We start from the raw sequence: 18908 nt of genomic DNA on the forward strand, positions 1-18908 counted from the left end.
TTTCTTTTTTTTAAATTTATTTTTGGCTGTGCTAGGTCTTAACTGCTGCATGGACTTTTCTTTACCTGTGGAGACTGGGAGCTACTCTTCATTGCAGTGCATGGGCTTCTCATGGTGGCTTCTCTTGTTGCAGAGCATGGGCTCTGGGGCGCTCGAACTTCAGTAGTTGTGGCTCATGGCCTCAAAAGTTGCGGTTACCGGGCTCTAGAGCACAGACTCAATACTTGTAGTGCACAGGGGCTTAAGTGCTCCCCAGCATATGGGATCTTCCCAGACCAGGGATTGAACCCGGGTCTCCTGTGTTGGTAGGCGGATTCTTTACCACTGAGCCACCAGGGAAGCCCAAGACTGCTTTTCTTTAGCAGTATTAAACAAATTTGCGTTTGTATCAGTGACAGGAGATGGTTTCCTCCATTTTGCAGATTGACCACAGTCTTAGAGAGAGGTTATCTTAACAAGAAACTAGGTTGGTTGGTTTGGGAAAATTACTGCTTAGGATGGTTTATGCCAGTGAGGAGTTAGGGGGTGTGTTCAGGAAATTCCTCTGCTCAAGAAATATTTCCAGTTAATTCCCTGGGAGATAGCACATTGCATCCCACCCCCATCCCTATCGTCATACGTGTAGGAAGTGTGGATCAGAGGAAAAACAGTACAGGATCCTAGAATCAGGTGTCTAGAAGGCACATTGAAAATCGCACACTGGGGATTACATTATTTGGGGCAATCTTAGTTACTTACCTGTAAGATGGAGACAAAAATCTATCTCACACAAGTGGACAGGTACTGTGACAACGCTGAAGAGCAATTTGCTCTTAAACTGTTGGATGTGCTGGGAAAACACTATCGATGTAAACTCTTCATCCCAGAAAGGGACCTGATTCCAAGTGGACATACTAGAACATCTACAAGAGGTTGATTAATCATTAATGAAATGCCAGAAATGCCCTTTGCTATTTTCCAGTTAATTACTATGTTTTTGCATTTTTGCAATGATCAAAATTCTGCAACATCAATTTTTAGAGTGATAGTATTCTAAATTGTGGTCTTCCTTGGTTCATACGGTAAAGAATTTGCAATGTGGGAGCTCCAGGTTCAATTCCTGGAAGATCCCCTGGAGAAGGGAATGGCTACCTACTTCCACCAGAGAGGAGCCTGGAGGGCTATAGTGAGCAACTAACACACAGACATCCTAAATTGTATTAAAATTATCAAAGGATTATAGTGAGGATTATATGAGACAACCAGAGCACAGGCTTGGCAGTTCAGTTCAGTTGCTCAGTCGTGTCTGATCTTTGCAACCCCATGGACTGCAGCATGCCAGGCTTCCCTGCCCATCACCAACTCCTGGAGCTTGTTCAAACTCATGTCCATCAAGTCAGTGATGCCATCCAACCATCTCACCCTCTGTCTTCCCTTTCTCCTCCTGCCTTCCATCTTCCCCAGCATCAGGGTCTTTTCCAAAGAGTCAGTTCTTCACATAAGGTGGCCAAAGTATTGGAGTTTTAGCTTCAGCATCAGTCCTTCCAATGAGTAATTCAGGACTGATTTCCTTTAGGACTGACTGGTTTGATCTCCTTGCAATCCAAGGGACTCTCAACTCTTCTCCAACACCACAATTCAAAAGCATCAATTCTTCCGTGCTCAACATTCATTATAGTCCAGTTATATAGTCCAGTTACATCCATACATGACTCCTGGAGAAACCGTAGCTTTGACTATATGGACCTTTGTCGGCAAAGTAATGTCTCTACTTTTTAATATGCTGTCTAGGCTTGGCAGGGCTGTAGATTTCACTCATTGGTGTAGCAATTATTTATTGAGCTACTGTTACTGCGTGCAGGGACTGGTGGATGGGTGAGTGAATGAAGGTAAGAAAATATGTTAAAAAAAAAAAAAAGAAAATATGCTCACAGGGACTGGAGATCAAGGCGGAGGGTCTCAAGCCACTCCCACGGTACCTTACCTGGCTCCTGACCACCGGCCACGCGCGCTTGACACGCCGGATATGACGTCACCCACTCCCGTGGTTCCCAGAACTAGGCAATGGGACCGGAAATTACCCAGAGGGAAGGTGGGGGTGTGCAGACTGACCGGAAGTGGGTCCAGACGGGCGCTGCTAGCGCTAGCTCCTGGGAGCCGCTCGAGGCGAGAGTGAGGAGGGCGGGACACGGGGCGGGGCCGCTGCAGGGGCGGAGCTTGCAGGCTGGCGGGCGGGCGGGGGGCGGGAACCCCTTGTCCCCGCCGGACCCCGCCTGCCCCGGCGGCGGCGGCGGCGGCGGCGGCGCGGCCATGAAGCTGAAGCTGAAGAACGTGTTCCTCGCCTACTTCCTGGTGTCGATCGCCGGCCTCCTCTACGCACTGGTGCAGCTCGGTGAGCGGGGCGGGGCGGGGGTGCGGCTAGTCGGCCGAAGGGCATCCCACCGCTGTGCATCCCGCCCTGGGGATGAAACCCCGCGCAGACCCTATTCATCCGGCTCGGTCCTCCGACAGCCCCTCTGCGGCCCCTAGGCGCACTCCCTTCTCCAGAACGCACCGCGGCTGCCCGCCGCACCTCGGATGAAATCAGACTCCTTCCCAGAGACTGCCAGGCCCCGCGTGATCCCGCCGCCGTCTGCCTCTCTAACCCCATTTCCCATCCCTCTCGCTCGCTCTGCTCCAGCCACACTGGCTTCATGACAGTTTCTCGAAAACCCCACGCTCGTTGCTCTCAAGCACTTAACCTGTCTCTGCCTGTAGTGCTTTTCTCCCAGTTCTTCCCCAGCTGCCTCTTTCTCATCCTTCAGGTCTCAGCTCGCTTACATGTCACCGCCGCACAGAGGCCTTCCTTGACCACCTTACCTAAAAGTCACTCTTCTTACTCTGGGTTCTCTTTTAAGTCTCCCTCCTATTTGTTTCCTCCATAGCCCTTACCACAGTTTCTAATAATTTTATTAATTTGTTTCTTTGCTTAGTGTCCAGCTCCTCCACTAAACTGAAACCTCCATGAGGGCAGGGACCATGTCTGTTTGGTTTCCTGCTGCAGCCCGGGCACCTAAGGCAGTGCCTCCCAGGAGGAGCATTCAATAAATATTTATCCAGTGATGGAATCAATGAATTTAATGAGTCTTTGGTCACACAGCCAACGGAACAGATTGAACCCTGCCTCTTATGCAGGGATTTAGAGACTGGGCCACTGCATGATTCTCAGGTATTTGAAAGACTGCCCCTGTTTTAGGAGATCAACTTGTTCGTTATGCTTCCAGAAGGCAAAATTAGGCCCAGCAGGTAGAAAGGAGGCAGGTGATCACTTTAATAGACACATGAGAATTGTAATGGATGGAATTGTAAAGTTGGAGAGGCATTGCTAATTAAGGCAGTGAGTTCCTCACCACCCTGGGTGTAGAAAAGCTGTTATAACAGTTGTAAGGAGAGCCCTGCATTGGTTAGTTGAATGGGAAGGTTAATGGCCCTTTGGGATGCTGAACATCCTGTGGTTCTCTGCCCCCATCCCTGTTTCCTGGGACCAGGCCAGCCATGTGACTGCCTCCCTCCCCTGCGGGCAGCAGCGGAGCAGCTTCGGCAGAAGGATCTGAGGATCTCCCAGCTGCAAGCCGATCTCCGTCGCCCACCCCCTGCCCCTGCCCAGCCCCCTGAACCCGAGGCTCTGCCTACTATCTATGTTGTTACCCCCACCTATGCCAGGTATGGGCTCTGATGCACCCAGGATCTGCATGGACCAAGAGGCTGGGGTTGATGATGAGTTTCTGGTTGATGATGAGGAGGCACTGGACCTTAGGCTAAGGCATTACCAAATGTCAGGCTAAATGAACCACATCGTTACTCAGAGATCTTGGGGAAATTGTTTTTTTCTATTACAATAGATGGGAGGACTTGCTTGGTGGTCTAGTGGTTGAGACTCTGGGCTGCCCAAGTGGGGAGTGCGGGTTCAATCCCTGGTTAGGAGCTCTAGGATCCTGCATGCCATGTGGTGTGGACAAAAGATAAAGAATATAGACAGGGATGTGCCGTGAAGTAGTGTAAAAAATTCCTGAGAAATTTTAAGATACAACAATGAAGTTTCAAAGAAATTCTGAATTTGCCAAGTGAGTTCACTCTGTCTCCTTAGGGAACCTTTGGTGAGGAAGTTTGAGAACCCCTTGACTAACATAAAGTAGAGAAGGACTTGGCCATACAGTCATATGGTGGTCTTGAAATAGTTACACCAGCTGTTATTTAGTGTGTTTACTTTCTGCCCCACACTGTGCTAAGTGTGTTCCTTTTTTTTTTTTAAATAAAATGTAGCTTTATTAGTGATACAAACCAACTGGGGAATGTGTTTTTTTTTTTTTTTTTTGGGAATGTGGATTTGAAAGGAGCCAAAAGGGCTTGCTGACATCTGCCTGGAATCAGATGGCAGGCCCACCTAGGCTAGGCATCTTAAGACCCTCCACTCTCCACGCACACACTGTCAACCCTGGGGCCAGCAGGCCCATTTGAAGGGCAAAGAAACTTACAAGAGACTCGGGGATGACCTTGGTTCAATCATTTTGGTCTAAGAAGGCACTGCCCTCTGCCCAGCAACGACAGACATCAGGAGACAGTGTCTAGAAGACTCCCCCACCACAGACTCTGGTTCTGTATTGTCTATAGAACCAGAAATCAAAAGGAGACTTGGACTTCTCTGGTAGTCCAGTGGTTAAGACTATGCTGCCAATGCAAGGGGCACAGGTTCAATCCCTGGTTAGGGAACTAAGGTCCCACATGCCATGCAGCATAACCAAAAAGATAAAAATTTAAAAAATTACAGGGCAGGTGAGGGAATTACCTGGTGGTCCAGTGATTAGGCCTCTGTGCTTCCACTTCAGGGGGTACAGGTACTATCCCTGATTAGGGACCCAAGATCTCACATGCTGAGCTACTCAGCCAAAAAAAAAACAACAGAGTTTGGGAGCTGGTCAGGGAAATGTTGTGAGGGTGCTAAGAGTGGCTCAGAAGAAGACATACGTACTTGCTGGAGTGGGCAAATGGTGGCCACCCCTTCCCTCCTGCATCTTTCCCCCTGCAGGTTGGTGCAGAAGGCGGAGCTGGTGCGGCTGTCCCAGACCCTGAGCCTGGTGCCCCGGCTGCACTGGCTGCTGGTGGAGGATGCTGAGGGCCCCACCCCATTGGTCTCTGGGCTGCTGGCTGCTTCTGGCCTCCTCTTCACACACCTGGCAGTCCTCACCCCCAAGGCCCAGCGGCTCCGGGAGGGCGAGCCAGGCTGGGTTCGGCCCCGAGGTGTAGAGCAACGGAACAGGGCCCTGGACTGGCTCCGGAGCGGAGCGGGTGCTGTTGGGGGAGAGAAGGACCCACCCCCACCAGGTACCCGGGGAGTCGTGTACTTTGCTGACGATGACAACACCTACAGCCGGGAACTCTTTGAGGAGGTGAGCGCTGGCACGGGGCGGGGGAAGCAGGCCCGGTGGGACCCAAGTCATCATTTTCCCTGGGTGGGGAGTGGCGAGTGGTGGGGCAGAGTGCCTCAAGTGGTCCTTGCTGCTACTCCCCTTCCTCTGGGCCACTTCCTGTCTCTTCTTTCCCGACTTCTGCTAGATGCGCTGGACCCGTGGTGTCTCAGTGTGGCCTGTGGGGCTAGTGGGCGGCCTTCGATTCGAGGGCCCTCGCGTACAGGATGGCCGGGTTGTTGGTTTCCACACGGCCTGGGAGCCCAACAGGCCCTTCCCAGTGGATATGGCGGGATTTGCTGTTGCCCTGTCTTTGCTATTGGCTAAACCCAATGCCCGGTTTGATGCTACCGCTCCTCGGGGCCATCTGGAGAGCAGTCTCCTGAGCCACCTTGTAGATCCCAAGGACCTGGAGCCGCGGGCTGCCAACTGCTCTCGGGTAAGGGGATGGAGGTGGGCATAGAAACCTGGTTCTGGGATGGACAGGAGATGGGAGAGAGGAATGAGGCCCTGCCGAGCAGGATCGAGGATGGGTGTTTGAACAAGGAGAGACCCTGCAGAGCTTGCTTACTCTACTGAAAGGGAAGTCAGAGAAGGAAAGTAGACTCCTGGCACCCCTGAGACAGAGAGTGGGTAAGGGATTAAGCCCCATTTCAGAGGCACTGGCTTCCCTTGTGGCTCAGATGGTAAAGAATCTACCTGCAATGCAGGAGACCTGGGTTCGATCCCTGGGTCAGGAAGATCTCTTGGAGAAGGGAATGGCAACCCGCTCCAGTATTCCAGCCTAGAGAATTCCATGGAAAGAGGAGCTTGGCAGGCTACAGTCCATGGGGTCGCAGAGTTGGAAATGACTGAGCAACTAACACTTTGAGAAGCACTAAAGCCTCCCCCTCCCCCTGCCCTTCATACTTGGCAGCCAGCATGGTGTGTGTCTAGGAGGTGGGGGGATCCGTTCTATCCTGAGTGCCCCAGAGGCTTGGCTGAGGCTGAGCCCGGCTCTAACTGAAACCTCCCTGGACAGGTTCTGGTGTGGCACACGCGGACGGAGAAGCCCAAGATGAAGCAGGAGGAGCAGCTGCAGCGGCAGGGCCGCGGCTCAGACCTGGCTGTCGAGGTGTGATGGCGGCCCTACCCTGCCCACCAGCTCACCAGGCACAGAGCTGTGGGACTAGGTCCCTGGCCCGCCCAGGATGTGGTTTTCCAAGTCCTGACCCCTCAGAGCCAGGAGCGGCCCCTCCGCCCCTTCAGCCCCTCCCCTGGCCTGCCATGCGGCACTGCTCCCAGGCTAGGGACAAACAGCCCTCCTGTTGAACCAGACTGGCCCTGTCTGGGGCGGAGCAGAAAACAGACAGACTCAGGAGGGAGGGCAGCTGAGTCACTGGGTAACTTATTGGGGCTGGGCATGCGCTGGGGGTGCTGGAGGAGCTGGGCTGGACCCTCCCCACCTGAGCATGCTGACCCTCTCCTCCTACCTCCAGAATAAACACTCTCAACCTGGCAGGGCCTCTGTGTTCCTTCACTTCCCACGTCAGGTTCTTGCATTTAATTCTTACTAGGGTCAAAACCCTTGGGTCCTGACTTCTCCATCAGATGGAAATCAGTTCTTTCAGGGCCCCCCACCCTCTTGAAGAGAAAGATTAGGAGCTTCAGTCCAAAAGCTTTATTGAGTGCTCACCTCGGCAGCACATATACTAAAATTGGAACGATACAGAGAAGATTAGCATGGCCCCTGCGCAAGGATGACACACAAATTCGTGAAGCGTTCCATATTTTTAAAACCACTACAATATTGTAATTAGCCTCCAACTAATAAAAATAAATGGGAAAAAAAGAACAAAAAACAAAAGCTTTATTGAGTCTGTGCACCAGAAATAGCCTCCAGGCCTTCCCATGTCATTTCCACTACCTTGGTTTTGTCTTCTGTCCCCTGGTGGTTCTGGCCATGGACTAGGCCCTAGGACACCTGGTTTTCTCTCCTACCCCAGTCCAGCTCACTGACTGTCCTTAACCCTCTAATCCCAGATTCCCCCCTCCCTCACGGGGAGTCTATAAGGAGTTGTGAGCTTTCCAGTCTTGTCCATCCCTCCCCTTCCCCCCACCCCATCCCCACCTTAAGCTCTAGGCTTCAGGTAGACCCTCCTTAGGAGGTTCTTCTGGGGGGCCCTCCCCAGGTGCTGGCCTGTGGGGCCCTACTCCCTGCAGCCAAGCTGTTTTCAGCATGTCTTTCAGCCCAGCAGGAAAGAGGTAGCCCTGGGCCTCTCCCTCCCCATCAATGACTCCTCCGAGCCCCTCCAGTGCCGTCTGCAGGTACCGCAGGCCCAGAAGTACCAGAGTCTGTGGGGGGGAAGCAAGAGGCAAGAGGTCAACAAGGGTCAGCAGTTCCAGGGGTCCCTGGGTTGGAGGCGGTGAGGAGGCCTCAGACTCTCTGCTGACTCACCTGCAGCAGGAAGGTAACAGCCAGCATGTTGCCCAGTGTGCTTGCCAGCCCCTGCAAGTGCCCCAGCAACACCTCGTGGCATCCTTGGGACCAGAGGTTGAGGTTGGGCTGTCGGGGATCAAAGAGGGGGTGGGCGTGGGGGTCTGAGAGCTGGCTTTGCAGGCAAGGTCTGGGTGAGTGGGGATTACAGCAGGAGAAAGGGACCCCATCAATCAGATACAGGCCTTCCACATTGCTCTGGATCCGGCTGCAAAGGGAGGGGCAGGGGTGTTAGGATATCTGGAGATGGAGGCCTGAGGGAGAAGCTGCAGGGCACAGAAGTTGAGAAGGGAAAAACAAGGGAAACACTACTGACTGCTTTACTATGCCAGGCAGGCGTAATTCACTTATCTTTACAACAACTCTGTGAGATGGTAGTTTTATCATCTCCAGTTTACAAACACGGGCCCAGAGCAGTTTGGTACCATGCCCTGGCCCCTTTCCCTCAATCGCTAGATGAATTATTGCCTATCTGGGTGAGGTGGGGTTTCAAGGAAAGAGAAGAGGAGGAGGAGAAGGACGGGAGAAGCAAATCACTCACTCAACCACGTCGTGGTCATTGGGATCCAGGTAACGGTTGCTGACCCACTGGATTCCAAACCAATCCTTGTAACCATGACGGCCGCAGCAGTGGTGCCTCAGCTGCAGCTCATCCAACAGCCGTTTGGCTTGACAGCGTCCGGGGACCTCTGTGTCCTTGTAGTGAGCCAAGGCAGACCCCAGGCCCTCCTCCAGCCCTGTGTCCAGTGTCCCAGGTAAAGCCAGGGCTAGTCCCAGGGCAAGGACCAGGAGCCCCCCGCCCCCCGCTGTGCCAGCCACCAGCAGCGGGCCCAGGACCCCTCGCCAGGGAGGGTATTGTTCTGCATCCAGACTGGCCCGGCTAGCTCCTGAGCCCACCAGTCCTGTGCCCAGAGCCACTGCACTGGCCGCCAAGGCAACCTGGGGCAGGGCAGAGAATGGGCAGGAGGGAGCCAAGAAGGTACCAAGGTGCCACAGCTGGACCAGGAGGTGCCCGCTACAGAGGAGGGTGAGGCCACCGACCAGCACGAGCAGCCAGGAGAGGAGCCAGAGCCCCTGCGCCAGACGGATGCGGGGCTGGAGGGGCAGGAGCAGGGGCAGCACCGGCGCCATCTCCCATCTCTGCCCGAGGGACAGCAGAGCTGTCAGGGGCTGGGGTTGGCCGTGGCAGGATGCTGCGTCAGCCCTGCCCGGCTTGAGCTGGGCTAATGCCACCCTGACCCCAATACCCTGGGCATCCTCCCGCCACAGCCTTAATAACCCGCCGCCCCGGGTTCCCAGCCAGTCCCAGTTCGGGATGCCTCGGCTTTGCCCCTGAGGGAAAGCCCCGCCCCCGGGCAAAGGGCCGATTTCGTGACCCCGCCTCTGCCCCCTCGCGGAAGTGGGGAGGGGCTGGTCGGTTCAGCCCCCCAGAGGCTAGGGGCTGGGGGCGGAGACCTCGGGCCCCGCACTCCTTCCCGGGTCCCCAGGGAGTCCGAGGGCCAGGATCCCGGAAGGGCCTGGAGGGTGGTGGCCGGAGGGGACCCGGGGTTGGGGGGGAGGTCAGAGGGTTGGCCCCGCCCCCGTAACGAGCCGCGAGGCCCGGACAGGGAGGGGTTACCAGGCGGCCCGGCCCCCCCCTCGTCCCGCCCCCCCTCCCGCGCTTCCTGGCGGCTCCGCGTCCGGGGCCTGTTTGTGCTGCGGCGCTGGGGCCCGGGACGGCCCCGCCACCCCACCCCCGGGAGCCGAGAGCGGCCCCGGGAGAGTCCGAGGCCCCGGAGAGCCCCAGAGCCTGCGGCCCCCTCCCCACAGCGCCCCCTCCAGGCCCTTTGCCCGCGCCCGACAGCGCCCCCGGGGGGGTGGCTCGGCTCCCTCGCGCGCGCGCCCCGGGGTGCTTCCCCTTCCCCTCTCCCTGGCCATGGCCCCCGCGGCTTAGACGCCTCCTCCTCCGCCGCCGCCGCTCGGAGCAAGCCGGGGGCCGGATGGACGGGGCCGGGGGGCCCGGTGAGTACGGGGCGGGGCGGGCGGCGTGCCCCTTCCCGGAGCGCCGGCCGCTCTGGCGCTGCCATTGCCCGACGGCTGTCCCGGGCGTCCCCGCGTGCTTCTTGGCCGCGGGGGCTCCAGCATCCTCCACTGTTCCTCAGGCCGCTCCCCCTAGTTACTTGGGTCCTTCAACTGTCATTTCGGACTTCGCCAACGCCATCCTGCCTCCCGTGTTACTCTGGGTCCCTGCAAAGTTTCCGAACCTCCTGTGTTAGTCTGGGCTTCTTTTCCTGCTTTGTTGGGTCTTTTTGCTCCTGACCTCCTCTGTTACCCTGGAACCTGCGCTGGGACCTCTGCTCTCCGCTGCTAACCCTCTCCTGTCACTCCGGATCTCTTCTCTTCTGAGTGCTCAGGATGACTGTCCTCTGAGTCCCCCGCTTCTCTCCTGGTGCTCCCTCGCAGTTTCGCTGCCTTCCCTGGAGTCCTGCGGTTACTCTGGGCTGGGCCCTGTCGTCCCTCATCCAGCACTGCGCCTCCGTCTGTGGTTCCCACGTTCCTCGGCAGAACTCCATATTTCCCCCCTGGTACTCCATGGTACTCCCTGTCTTTGCGGAGGCTGGGACAGGCAGCAGGAAGGGAGCTCTGCCAGGTTCCTCGCCTGCCCTGCCAGAAGGAGGCCCTTGATCCTTTTCCCATCGTCTCCTCCCCTCTGGGAGCGCGTCCAAGCCTGGAGTTGCTTGGAGCGGGGGGCGTCCTATTGGACAGATGCAAAGTTAGGGGGGGAGAGAATTCCCTCAAGCCTTTCCCCAGGTGTGTGTGTGGGGTGGTGGGGGGGTGGCATGCTGACAGCTTCTTGCCCCTTTCCCAGGTGAGGGCCCGGCTCAGGAGGCCCTGCAGTCCTTGAGCCGGCGGCTTCAGGTGCAGGAGAAGGAGATGGAGCTGGTGAAGGCAGCCTTGGCAGAAGCTCTTCGCCTGCTGAGGCTGCAGGCGCCCCCCACCTCCTTGCAGGACCCTGGCACCCTGGGCCCTCCGAGGGACAGGTATGCACGTGGTCACACCCTCCTCCTCCTCCTCGATGGGGCCTCTAGGGCCATCAGGTTGATGAACTGTCTCCCCAGCAGCCCCGCAGCCCCCCCAGGACTGCCACCCACATGCAGCCCCTCCTTGGTGAGCCGAGGCACCCAGACGGAAGCAGAGGTGGAGGTGGAACCATCGCCTGGCCCCCCAGGGCTGAGCAACGGACCCCCAGCTCCTCCGGGGGGCAGTGAAGAACCTAGTGGGACCCAGTCTGAAGGAGGGGGCAGCAGCAGCAGTGGCACGGGCTCCCCTGGCCCCCCGGGGATCCTCAGGCTGGCTCAGCCCCCGCAGCGCACTGACACGTAAGTGTCCTGTGGCTGAGGCTGGGAGGGGAGGGCAGATACTGGAGCCCAGGGAATGACGTTCACCTGCTCACTGTGCTCTGCCCAGGGCCCGGAGAAATTCTTCCTCCTCATCCCCCTCAGAACGGCCTCGCCAGAAACTCTCCCGGAAGGCAGCTTCCTCGGCCAACCTGTTATTGCGGTCAGGGAGCACAGAGAGGTGGGCGAGGCTCCCCCTGCCCTCCCCACCCCAGGCTCAGGTTCTTGACTTTCCACATCCCTCACCTGGCTTCCCTGGGTGGGGTGGGGGGGCCTCATTGCCCAACAGGAGGAAAGGAACAAGCGCTCCTGGGGCGCCTACTGTGTGCCCGGCACGGTGCCAACCCCTCGACCTCCTCCACCTCATTCAGTCCCCACGACATCCTTGGGGGGTAGGTGGTCTCATGCTGTTCATTGGCCAGGTGAGGAAGCAGGCTTAGAGAGGGTAAGTGGTTTGCCTGGGGTCACACAGCTAGAGCCAGGATTTCAACGCAACTCTTCCTGACTCCCGTTGCCCCGTCCCTCCCCACCGTATCCCAGCATCCCTTTCAAGTTCCCAAGAGGGTTTTCCAAAAGTATTCATGGTTTCCATGGGTAACTCCTCAGAGTTCAACTCTCTTCCCCCACCCCAGCCTGCCTTGCTTTAGAGAGCAAGGGGGAAAGCCCAGTGGATTGTCTCAGAGTGTGTACATACAGGCTTCAGGACACCTGACTGTTCATTCTCATCCTTGGCCTCTGCTTTATTCTCGGAAGAGAGATTGTCATCTTATTATCCTCTAATGACAGCGATCTCTGGAATTCACCTTTCACTTTCCCCTTGAGAGATAAGGACTTTCCTGCTGACTTCTCAGATCCTCAAGAGGCAGGGCTGAGGTACCTTCTGGAGTCACTATGGGCCCATTTTACAGATGGAGAAATGAAAAGGTTGATAGGCAAAGGCCTGGGGGTCTGGAGGAAAGTGTCACCCCACACTGCCTCTTACAGCTGTGCTTGGCCCCTTTAGTCTTCTCACACCTTACACGGAGCCCATCTACTCCAGAGCCCTCGCTGCTCACGATACAAACTTAAAGTGTGCAGAGGTGACTGTGATCTCTAGGGTAATCTCCTTTCTTGTGTCCTGCCCCTCCTCAGTTCTGTCTTGGGACCTGACTGCAGTCCCTGTGTTTTTCTCTCTGCCCAACAGCCGTGGGGGAAAAGACCCCCTCTCCAGCCCGGGGGGTCCTGGCTCTCGGAGGAGCAATTACAATTTAGGTATGTCCAGGTAGATCTGGAAGAACTTGGATGATGGGGTTGGGGCTACAGCCCCAGGAGCTGTTTGGGGGCGGGAGCTGTGAGGTATGTTGGTTGGAGCTCTGCCCTGACTTTCCTAGCAGGGAAGCTGCAGGACGGTGGTTGACACCTGCTCCTTTTCTCTGTAGAAGGCATCTCAGTGAAGATGTTCCTCCGAGGCCGCCCCATTACCATGTACATCCCGTCTGGCATCCGCAGCCTGGAGGAGCTGCCCAGTGGCCCACCCCCAGAGACCCTCAGCCTTGACTGGGTGTATCCTTCCCCCTGCACCCCCCCTGGCAACCACCCTTCCCATCATGAAACCTCCCCACCCCCTGCTTTTTTAGGGTTTCCTCCTGGGTCTGCAAGGAGAGGGGAACCTCTGAATCCTCCCCTTCTACCTTCTGCCAGTGGCGCTGCTGGTTGGAGCTTGTTCTTTCTCCTCTTTTCCTCACTGTGCCCTTGATCCAACCCTTTCCTTGACTGTGATCCCCACTCCAGGTATGGGTACCGGGGTCGTGACTCGCGCTCTAATCTGTTTGTGCTGCGCTCTGGGGAGGTGGTCTACTTTATCGCCTGTGTGGTGGTGCTGTACCGGCCCGGGGGAGGTCCCGGGGGCCCTGGAGGTGGCGGCCAGAGACATTACCGGGGGCACACGGACTGCGTTCGATGGTGAGGGTCCCAGGGCTGGGGAGTGGGCAGCTCTAGGCGTGGGGAGGGCAGGCTTGGCAGAAAGAGGGTCTTGGGTGGATGTGGAGAAGCAGGAGAGGAGAGTGGGCTTGCTGCTCTGCAGACCCAGGGACGGTGTCCTGGGTGGTCTTGAGAGACCGACCCCCTTCCCTAGAGTGTCTCCTCCCCCACTTAGCCTGGCTGTTCACCCTGATGGTGTGCGTGTAGCCTCAGGACAGACAGCCGGCGTGGATAAAGATGGAAAGGTAAGGCAACGGTCCAACATCAGGGTGAGATCCTGGCCCGGCCCTCCTTCACGCCCCTGACTCCTCCTCCTCCACCAGCCCCTGCAGCCTGTGGTTCACGTCTGGGACTCCGAGACGCTGCTGAAGCTGCAGGAGATCGGACTGGGGGCCTTCGAGCGGGGTGTGGGGGCCCTGGCCTTTTCAGTTGCGGTGAGCTGGCCCTGGCGCGTCGAGGCCCCCGTTTCCTTGTCTGGGAACCCCCTTCTTGTAGTTCACCAGGAAGCCTCAGAGTCCTGGCCTTCCTGAGCCCTGCCCAGCTGGTTCTCCTAAGAGACACGTGGCGCCTTCTGCTCTCTCAGCCTGTCATGGCGCCCCTCACCTCCTTTAGACCATGAACCCCATGACTGCCAGGCCTCACTCAGCCCCTCCCGTGTGTCCTCTGTCCTCAGGATCAGGGCGCTTTCCTCTGTGTGGTGGATGATTCCAACGAGCACATGCTGTCAGTGTGGGACTGCAGCCGGGGCACGAAGCTGGCTGAGATCAAGGTGAGGTGTCCAGGGGGCCTGGCAGGGTGCTGGGCGGGGTAGGGTGCAGAGAGCTGCAAATTTCCCAAACATGAACCTCCCTTCTGGCCAGGTCCCCTGGAGCAAGCCTCCTAGCCTCTCTGAGGCTGTGAAGTGGGGACCACAGAGGTTCTGACCTCATGAAGGACGTGTTAGGCATTAGCGAGTGACTGAGAGTGGCATTCTTAGGGGACCAGGGCCTTGGAGGAAGGGTTGTCCTGAGGGTTCTGGACCTCAGCGGACCAGTCATCAGGAGGCCAGTTGAAGAAGTCTGGTAGAATGAAGGTGTACAGGGCTGGGGGTGGCTGAATCTAGTATCTTCCCTTCAGAGTACAAATGACTCAGTCCTCGCCGTTGGCTTCAACCCTCGTGACAGCAGCAGCATCGTCACCAGTGGGAAATCCCACGTCCACTTCTGGAACTGGAATGGTGGAACAGGGATTCCTGGGAACGGGACCCTCACCAGGAAACAGGGTGTCTTTGGGGTGAGGCGTGGATGGGGGTGGGATGGGGGGGGAAGGCAGAGTGCAGATGAAAGCATTGGGCTGTGTACTGTAGACCCTAATGCTACCCAACTCGCAGTGGTCCTGTGACTTGTAGTCTTTGCCCTACCCTTTGACCTCTGCTCTCTGCTCGCCTCGCCCCTAGAAATACAAGAAGCCCAAGTTTATCCCCTGCTTCGTGTTCCTCCCGGATGGAGACATTCTCACTGGGGACTCAGAGGGGAACATCCTCACCTGGGGGCGGAGCCTCTCGGATTCCAGGACCCCAGGCAGGGGCGGGGCCAAAGGTACTGTGAGGTGGGGTGGCATCCTGGAAGGCTAGCTCCCCAGAGGGTCTGTGAAGACAGAGGAGAGGATTTCCCATCCTTTTACCTGGGGAGTTGATGGGCTCTGTCAGAGGGTGGGGCTGTCTAGGCAGCCAGAATAGAAGGGTAGTGGGTAGCATGGCAAAGGGAGGGGGCTGGAGCTTTGGAGTCTACAAGGTCCTGGGTTCACCTCTAGTTCTGGCCTTTAGGAAGTTACCTCACTTCTTTGAACCTTGGTTGTTCAGTCTGTAAATTGGGGAGAAGAGCCAAGGATCAGAGACAGCATTCAGTGGGCACTTAGCAACTGGGAGTTATTACTCTATTGTGACCGCCTAGGCTGCTCTTGTTCCATCCTTCCCTGCACCCTATAAGCATGACCACCCGGACTTTGCCAACAGAGACCTATGGGATTGTGGCCCAGGCCCACGCTCATGAAGGTTCCATCTTCGCCCTGTGTCTCCGGCGAGACGGGACTGTGCTGAGTGGTGGTGGGCGGGACCGCCGGCTGGTCCAGTGGGGGCCCGGGTTGGTGGCCCTTCAGGAGGCGGAGGTGACGGCTGGCCTGGGGTCAAGGGAAGGAGGGGGATGAGGAATGGGCGGGGGCACCTGACGTTTTGCACCCCCCTGCAGATTCCTGAACACTTTGGGGCTGTGCGGGCCATTGCAGAGGGGCCTGGCTCTGAGCTGCTGGTGGGCACCACGAAGAATGCGTTGCTGCGGGGAGATCTGGCCCAGGGCTTCTCCCCTGTAATCCAGGTTGGGGGGTCAAGGGTTTCGGGGAGCAGGGAGGGAAGAGCTGTAGGGGAGGGGCAGAGATGACAACCTGATCTCCGCTGCAGGGTCACACAGATGAGCTCTGGGGGCTCTGCACACATCCTTTCCAGAACCGTTTCCTCACCTGTGGCCATGACCGGCAGCTCTGCCTCTGGGACGGGGAGGGCCATGCACTGGCCTGGAGCATCGACCTCAAGGTGGAGAGCTCTATGTCCCTGGATCCTCGCTGTCACACCCACCGTGACTTCTGTGGCCCCCACTCCTTCTCCAACATCCGCTTCCCTTTTGCTCCCAAAGGCAGCCACCTTGCACTGGTGTGACTGTACTGGCTGCTAAAATATTTATTCTTCTGTACTGATGGTGCCAGTGTCCCCGAATACTGTCTGCCCCCCAACCCCTAGACCTCTTGAGCCGGCAACTAATGTTAATCTCCGGTACAGCTGGGGGTATCAGTTCTGGTGACTAAGCGTTTTGAGTAGCACCTCTGTTTAGGCTCCAGAGGCACCCTGCCTGCCATCCCAGGTCTCCTGTCCCTCTTCTCCTTGGAAGGGGGGAGGCTTTGCCGTTTTATCAAGATGACAAGGTATCCATCTTAGTTCCCTCACTTGAATGGCATCTTCTTGAATTCACCTTCTCTCCTCTCCCAGGAGACTGGTCTCTGTGCTGACTTCCACCCCAGTGGGGCAGTTGTGGCCGTAGGACTGAACACAGGGAGGTGAGAGGGAGCCAGAACTCCTGGGAGGGGAAAGCAGGAGGTATGGGAAGGGTTTCTGGTAATGGGGGGGCAGTGGAGGACTGTGATCGCTGCCTGTTCAGGAGCCCCAACTGCACCCTCCCACTCCTCAGTGCTTTTGCCTGCAGCCTGGGTCTCCGTTGCTCTCCTGTGGCAGCTGTCATCACACCCTCCCCCATCCACTCCCCCTCCTCTGGGAGTGGAGGAGGTGGCAGCTCTGGATAGAGGAGCAGCGGGGATGGGCGGAGCATAGGGGAAACTAACACAGGGAAGTGACAAGCTTACAGAATCCACAGAGCCCTGTCTTTGGGCCCTTGGACTCCTTTTCGAAAGGTATCAGGAGCCCCTCAGCTTATCTGTGGGGCTAATCTGCACTTAGCCCCTTTCCACTTCCCAGCATATGAATGCAATGGCAACCTCTCTGCCTGTATCATAGCCTTTCCTTTGGTGTCTCTGAGGCTCTCTGACTTGCCAACCTGTACCCTGCTCGGGACAGGTATCCTCACACCTGTTTTCCACCTCCTTCCCTTCCAGGTGGCTGGTTTTGGACACAGAGACCAGAGAGATCGTGTCTGACATCACCGATGGCAATGAGCAACTCTCAGTGGTTCGGTACAGCCCAGGTGGGAGCTGCCTCCACCCCGGACCTAGACTCATCCCTGGCCCTTCCCTCTCTGAGTGACTGTCTTTGTAGATGGGTTGTACCTGGCCATCGGTTCCCATGACAACATGATCTACATCTATAGCGTTTCCAGTGATGGTGCCAAGTCCAGCCGTTTTGGCCGCTGTGTGGTGAGGAAGCTGGGGTGGAGGGTAGGGCATTGCCATAGCAGGTAAACTAATGCCCTTCTGATGGTGGGGGGTGGGAAATGGTAGCTGCATTTTTAGTCTCTTGACCCTTGCTCCCAGGGTCACTCCAGCTTCATCACTCACCTTGACTGGTCCAAGGATGGGAACTTCATCATGTCCAATTCTGGGGACTATGAGATCCTTTACTGTGAGTAACAGTAGGGGAGGGCATGAGGAGAGGGGAATTGGGGTGGGTTTTATTTATGTGTGTGGGCTTTTGTTTGGGAGGGGATGAAGGAATTGTGGGGGAGCTCCCAGTAGAGGGACAGTCAGATAGAGGGGTTGGAGATGAGTTTATACACATAGGAGAAATGTCATTTGGACAGAAAAACCACACACACAGTTTAACACCATGTCTTGTTCCCACCAGGCCTTAAGAGAGTTGAAAAATGTACTAGGAAAAAGATTGTTTTGGAAAAGTTTCTCAGGACAGGTGTGGAGGGGTTGACTTATCTAGAGAGGAGAACTTCAGATGAGAACTCGGGAAGCACAAGGGGCTGGGTTTTGCCCTGGGCTGACAGCTACCACTCTGACCAGATCACACGCGGTGGCCTCAAGCCAGTCTTTCCAATTTGGTCTCCTATGTCATCCTCCCCATGGAAGGCAGGGTGAGAACTGAGCTGGGTGGGCTCCCTCTCCCCAGGGGACGTGGCTGGAGGCTGTAAGCTGCTGAGGAATCGCTATGAGAGCCGAGACCGGGAGTGGGCCACCTACACCTGCGTGCTGGGCTTCCATGTCTACGGTGAGCAGGGGCACCGTGCCGAGGAACCTTGCGGGAGCGTGGGGGCACAAGGTGCAGCCCGCCTGGGGCTCGGAATGCTGGACATGTGTAGGGGGTGGACGTCAAGAAACTGGCAGATCCAACCCAAGAGGCACCCCCGGCCGGCCCTCGGGACTGGGAAGGATTGCCTGGAACGTGGTGGGTGGGTGGCCGGGCTGCCTGAGCTGGGGAGGGAAATGGTGCAGCTCTGGACCGCGGGTGGGGGCGGGGAGGTCGGGCTGAGGCCGGCTGCTGTGATAGGCGTGTGGCCAGATGGCTCGGATGGAACCGACATCAACTCCCTGTGCCGCTCCCACAACGAGCGCGTCGTGGCCGTTGCCGATGACTTCTGTAAAGTGCACCTCTTCCAGTATCCGTGCGCGCGCGCCAAGGTGAGGCCTCCCGGGGCCTCCGGGGCCGGGCGGGCGGCCGGGGTTCTGCGGCTGCTGTAGCTCCACTTCTCTCCGGCCCAGGCGCCGAGCCTTGTGTACGGTGGTCACGGCAGCCACGTGACCAGCGTCCGGTTCACGCACGACGATTCGCACCTCATCTCGCTGGGCGGCAAGGACGCCAGCATCTTCCAGTGGCGAGTGTTGGGCGCTGGGGGCACGGGGCCGGTGCCCACCACGCCCTCTCGAACTCCCTCCCTGTCCCCTGCCTCCTCTCTTGACGTCTGACCCCTGCCGGACGGGACCCACCGGCCCTCCAGTGTGGCCCTGCCCCACCCAAATCCCCCAGGACCGGGGCGACCCTGTCCTCGACTTCGAGACATTCCCAAAAGCGCATTTCCCCGGAGGGGGCGAGCGGCACCCCTGCACACACTGTATAGACCCGCTGGCTGAGCCGGGCAGTCCCAGCCTAGGCCCTGACTCCCGCTGCCTGCTGAGGGGCAATAAACCAAAAGCAAAGTCGCCTCCCGGTCCTTTTGTGGGGCGCGGCTGGGCGCCTCGGGGCTTTATGAG

At 57.4% G+C, this 18908-nt stretch overlaps 3 protein-coding genes and 1 non-coding gene across 6 annotated transcripts; 3 read left to right on the plus strand and 1 right to left on the minus strand.

Annotated features, from left to right (window-relative positions):
- The first annotated feature begins 2228 nt into the window (after positions 1 to 2228).
- Positions 2229 to 6920, plus strand: B3GAT3 (beta-1,3-glucuronyltransferase 3). 2 transcript variants are annotated; one of them, XM_061165874.1, is made up of 5 exons: positions 2229 to 2371; positions 3507 to 3681; positions 5045 to 5405; positions 5802 to 5862; positions 6445 to 6920. In XM_061165874.1, exons 1-5 carry the CDS (start codon positions 2290 to 2292, stop codon positions 6732 to 6734), a joined length of 969 nt encoding a protein of 322 aa, XP_061021857.1. In that variant the 5' UTR covers positions 2229 to 2289; the 3' UTR covers positions 6735 to 6920. The 2 variants fall into 2 exon arrangements, with proteins under 2 accessions (XP_061021857.1, XP_061021849.1); XM_061165866.1 differs by having other exon boundaries at positions 5572 to 5862; positions 6445 to 6686.
- Positions 6921 to 7090: 170 nt separating this feature from the next.
- On the plus strand, positions 7091 to 7197 carry LOC133041021 (U6 spliceosomal RNA). Its single transcript, XR_009689100.1, has one exon. It is a non-coding gene; the product is annotated as a U6 spliceosomal RNA (small nuclear RNA).
- Positions 7198 to 7254: 57 nt separating this feature from the next.
- ROM1 (retinal outer segment membrane protein 1) lies at positions 7255 to 9455 on the minus strand. The gene is made up of 3 exons (XM_061165856.1): positions 8441 to 9455; positions 7861 to 8107; positions 7255 to 7757 (listed from the first exon to the last, which is right to left on the minus strand). The coding sequence occupies exons 1-3, from the start codon at positions 9028 to 9030 to the stop codon at positions 7542 to 7544; spliced, it is 1053 nt and encodes a 350-aa protein (XP_061021839.1). The 5' UTR covers positions 9031 to 9455; the 3' UTR covers positions 7255 to 7541.
- Positions 9456 to 9712: 257 nt separating this feature from the next.
- Positions 9713 to 18857, plus strand: EML3 (EMAP like 3). 2 transcript variants are annotated; one of them, XM_061165802.1, is made up of 22 exons: positions 9713 to 9900; positions 10748 to 10919; positions 10998 to 11258; positions 11347 to 11457; positions 12460 to 12527; positions 12695 to 12818; positions 13047 to 13217; positions 13411 to 13480; positions 13559 to 13669; positions 13909 to 14004; positions 14352 to 14507; positions 14671 to 14812; positions 15229 to 15380; positions 15461 to 15586; positions 15670 to 15801; positions 16252 to 16319; positions 16872 to 16960; positions 17032 to 17129; positions 17247 to 17334; positions 17830 to 17928; positions 18208 to 18338; positions 18420 to 18857. In XM_061165802.1, exons 1-22 carry the CDS (start codon positions 9879 to 9881, stop codon positions 18621 to 18623), a joined length of 2691 nt encoding a protein of 896 aa, XP_061021785.1. In that variant the 5' UTR covers positions 9713 to 9878; the 3' UTR covers positions 18624 to 18857. The 2 variants fall into 2 exon arrangements, with proteins under 2 accessions (XP_061021785.1, XP_061021794.1); XM_061165811.1 differs by having other exon boundaries at positions 11001 to 11258.
- Positions 18858 to 18908: the final 51 nt, after the last annotated feature.

The sequence above is a fragment of the Dama dama genome, chromosome 2 (genome assembly GCF_033118175.1).
Source record: "Dama dama isolate Ldn47 chromosome 2, ASM3311817v1, whole genome shotgun sequence".
Lineage (NCBI taxonomy): Eukaryota > Metazoa > Chordata > Mammalia > Artiodactyla > Cervidae > Dama > Dama dama.